This window comes from Cynara cardunculus (genome assembly GCF_001531365.2).
Source record: "Cynara cardunculus var. scolymus isolate 2C chromosome LG 11, CcrdV1, whole genome shotgun sequence".
NCBI lineage: Eukaryota > Viridiplantae > Streptophyta > Magnoliopsida > Asterales > Asteraceae > Cynara > Cynara cardunculus.
In genome coordinates, this window is record NC_037538.1 from 14,065,838 (window position 1) to 14,070,419 (window position 4,582).

General features: G+C 32.3%; 1 protein-coding gene across 1 annotated transcript in view; it reads right to left on the reverse strand.

Annotated features, from left to right (window-relative positions):
• Nucleotides 1–1,992: 1,992 nt before the first annotated feature.
• The window catches only part of LOC112521766 (beta-fructofuranosidase, insoluble isoenzyme CWINV1), a 4,415-nt gene continuing 1,825 nt past the window's right edge, over nucleotides 1,993–4,582 (reverse strand). Inside the window, 5 exon segments of the mRNA XM_025130761.1 lie at nucleotides 1,993–2,120; nucleotides 2,123–2,174; nucleotides 2,271–2,361; nucleotides 2,985–3,223; nucleotides 3,550–3,714. Of these exon segments, the coding sequence (XP_024986529.1) occupies nucleotides 1,993–2,120; nucleotides 2,123–2,174; nucleotides 2,271–2,361; nucleotides 2,985–3,223; nucleotides 3,550–3,714 (675 nt within the window).

The following is a 4,582-nucleotide window of genomic DNA, read 5'->3' on the forward strand; positions in this document are numbered from 1 at the left end:
AATAATTTGTATAATAACGTAATGATTATTTAAATAAAATAAAAACAAACAAAACTGATTAACAATAATATTACGTTTATTTAGAAAAATAAACAAAATAAAAATATTACTAACAACTGTGAAAAGAAGAGTTAAAGTTAGAAGGTAAGAAAAGATCTGAATTCTTGATCACTTTTAATCTCACACATATCCACAAAATTTCATTTGACACAAGAATTGATCTGGTACATCTTGATGCATCTCATCCTAAATGCATCAAATGTTGGATATCATTTCTTACCTTTTTCATCTTGGATAGGATATATCTACCACTAATATTTCATTTCCAAAATTAGTAATCCCCAAAAACATTTCAATACAATTGGCTTCATTTCAATTCTTGTTTTCATCCTTCATCTCAATTAGGGACAAAAACAGATAAACCGAACAGATAAAACGAACAGATAAATCAAGTTTTGTGGGATCAACTTCTCATTTCTTCTCATGTGTTTCCTCAAGTAAGTCGTTTTTCCTTCTCGATTTCATTAATTCTACAACATCTACGTTGGTTTACGCTATTTTGGCAGTTTTTAAACCGAAAATGACGTCAAATAATAGAGCGAGATAATCATATACAAGAATAACATAGGGAAAACAAATGGTGAATTTGCGTTCGTTGCTTGATTATGGCTAATCTTAAGGTTTTCAATTTAGATTCATCATGGTGGGAAAGAGGAATAAGAACGATCGAGACAAAGTAAGCCACACGTAAGAAACTAGTCTGTTTGATTAGTTTTCTAAAATAATTCATTTTTCCCGTCTCCCATCTTTTATTCTGATCGTCGAACGCCTTATGATATATAGTATTCTTGGTTGCACTTTTACGAAAGCATGTGTACAAACACGTAAACGAAAAATTATGTATAATCCCCCGATCCACATTGATTCTTTTTTCACATTTTCAGGTAGTTGTAGCAGAATATAAAATTTCAATGCACTGCGACGACTGTGAAAATTTGGTCGCAAGAACAATTTCAAAAATCAAAGGTATATTTTTGCTTAATTAATCTACTCAGTACAACAAAATTAGGTTTATAAAACGGCTAAATGTCTAAGTGACATAAGAGACTGCTTTATAAAACTTGAGTTTATGGGACCAAACAATTGTTTGTCCTATTTAAAAGTGTTATGATAAGCTTGTAAAATGTTTTTGGATGTTTTAACAAGTTTTTAAGACACTTCTAGAATAAAGTCTAGTATTAGCTTTTTTGAGTGTTCATGAACACATCTTTTTATAAGACACTTGTTTTTATCATACATTTATCGAATAATGTGATATATAAAAAATTAATATATATGACATTTAATTTCAAAAGTTAACTAGGAACTTGTTAAAACGCACAACTTCCTATATTGCAACTTTTTTATATTTAGCGTGTACAATTATTTGTTCCTATAAACTTTAGTCCTGTAAAATAGTATATTATGACAATCACACATTTTTTGCATCATATAAACCCTATTTTCTTGTAGTGGCCACCTCAAGTGGAGTTTTGATATCATGAAACTGAAAATTGAACGGTTTGAATTAAGGGGTCGAGAAGTTCACAACAGATATCGTAAATCATGAAGTTATGATAATGGGGAAGATCGATCCGGCCAAAGTTTTGAAGAAATTGCAGAAGACGGGAAAGACGGTAGAAATGATTTTGGCGTATAAATTTGAGAATATTTCAAATGACGATGAAGAACATAAATTAGAAGCATTTCAGCAACCAGATGTAGATCCATTGATATCTGATACTTTGGGTGAAACTCCTATGTATACAATATTTAGTGACGAGAATCCTAATGCTTGTTCAGTTATGTAAACTTATTATGAGCTCGTATCGGCCCCAATTACCCCCAAACATTTCAGTAAACAATTAGTTTTCATAATTTTCTTCACGAGTCCGTTCACCGACCCCCCCCAAATTGCAAAGACCTGTGTTTTTGGCAAACCTATTTTTTTTCTCATGAGTTGCCTTTGGCCTTCTTCATATTCCAAGCATCTAACTTTGGAATAACAACATCAAGACTTCCATTGTTAAAAGCATAGATATGGGCTTCTTTATGCTCGAGAAATCGCGGGTAAACTCTGCCGTAATGCATGCTCTGCCTTCGCCTCCGAAACTCTCAATCACCGAATGATCTATCTGAAAAGCGCAAATATAACAAGAATTAGAAAAACTCGTACGTAACTTTGAAAGTAATATAATCTGCAAGAAGTCAAACATATAAGGATTTCATACCAAGCTCCCAAGTGAAATCATTTTGTCGTTACGATCTATGTGGATAAAAGCTCCGTATATAGTTTTATCGATACCTTGTCTCAAGGATGACATGCAAAGGTTTAAATCACGAACATTGAACCGAAAAGACACTACAACAAATTGGGTTTATAAGACACCGTTAATAAGCGTCCCAATAGACCGCTTTATATGAATTAATTTATAGGACCAAAATATAAAACGTCTCATCCAAAGGTGTTGTAATAAGTTTATACGACGCCTTTGGGCGTCTTAACAAGTTTTTGAAGACATTTTTAATACAAAATGTCGCATTAGCAACTTTATAGAATACTTTTGAGAAAATGTCCTATAAACTCAATTTTTATAGGACATTTATTTTTATAGGACAATTTTTCAAATAGTGTCCCATATAGTTGCTAACAAGACGCTTTATATTAATAGTGTCGTAAAAACTTATTACGACGTTAAAAAAGGTCATATAAACTTATTACAACACTTTTAGATATGACATTTTATTTTTTTGGTCCTATAAACTAAATCCTATAAAGAGTTCTATTAGGACACTTAGAATTTAGAATGTCTTATAAACCCAATTTTGGAGTCATCTAAATCCGGTTTTTTTGTAGTGGCTCCCTTGAAGGAAGTAAACATTGAACCAATTAAGATTGCAGGTCTTAATATTGATCAATATGAGAGTATGAGAATTGAATGAACCTGCTTTGATCACTACACATTAGAACAACAAATTGATCGTTGTCTTTGAATATACGAAAGAAGACTGCGGTTTGTTCAGCCAAATTTTCAGAAGCCATAACCAATAAGCCAAATGGTCCAGCTCGACCACCGACCGTTGCTGTCTTTGCGCTACAAAGAAGTTGAGGATCGTTCCAATTGGGGTCCAAAACCTCGACCTCTTCTAGTTTCGGGAGCATAAAGGAGACTTCTATGTCAACCTAGTTAGGCACGATGAAATCGATCAATGCATCAAGGGCTAAGAAAACCGATATCTTCAGTACAACAAAACGGGTCATTTAATTTAGGACCGTGGTTTTTGGTCCTATAAATGTTTTGAGTTTTGTACTACAACAAAATGGGTCTGCGGGTATGGGTCAAACGTTGACTTTAACCAATTCACCACTTATCAGCAGCGGAATATTCCGTCTTTAAAAGTCCTCTGTTTAGTAGTGTATATCGTGATGATCAATAATGGTTGGGGCATCGTAAAAGACCCATTTTGTTGTAGTGTTTGAGAGTTGAAATTGGTGGCTGAGAGAAGTACCTGTGAGGCTGTGATGCCTGAAACTTCAAATAATGATTCTCCTTTAAGGTTCTTGCTAGAATAAGTAACATGATGCTTCTTATCGCGCAATTGTTCGGTTTCCTTAACGGGCCATCGTATCAGTCGCTTTCGTGTCGTACTAAGATAGATTTGTCGAGGGATAGACTGCAAATCCCATCAAAACGAGTCAATAGTACGTCACTGTAACAAATCGGTTTTATAATAAGACAAATATGTCTAAATGTTTTAATAGACCATTTTATAGGACTTAAGTATACACATAAAAACAATTGTGTTGCGTGAATAATATGTGAAATCTCATTGGATTGCTTTACACAAAAGTCCTTGAGAAGAGAAGGGGATTTCAATATATATACAAAGGCCTAATCAAATGAGAATTAATTAGTTTGTGGTAACCGTGATATCCAATATGATCCAATCGTTTTATGATATTAATTGTATTACCTTATTAATAGGTAAAGGGCATTTTAGTAAAATGATTAATTATAATTTAAATGTTTTTTCTTATTTAATAGTTATCAAATTTGGTTTACTTAATTATCTCAACAAAATTGTATCATAGTCGTGTATCACATTGTGGTTGTGTGTGGCCTAAAACTTAGATCACATCTATTATCAACCATGTTCAAAACGTTATCTCAGTGGTATCACAATGTGTAACACAATTGGTTTTGTGTCTTATTGTTATAAATTCTTGGGTATCACAGTATATATCATATTTGTTTTGTGTTTTACTGTTAGAAATTATTGGTCGCAGAGAGAGGGGGAGAGAGCAGAGAGATTTTTAAAAGACTAATTTGCCCCTATATATTATCAGTAACTTTAAGTTATTTGAAAATTAATGAATAATTACCAAAATTAATATGTTTAATTATAACGATTGATTATTAATAATGTGTGATTGAGATTGAATCTCACAGTTATCACAAACAATCGAGTTCTCTCTTGATTGGACCCATATATATATATATATATATATATATATATATATATATATATATATATATATATA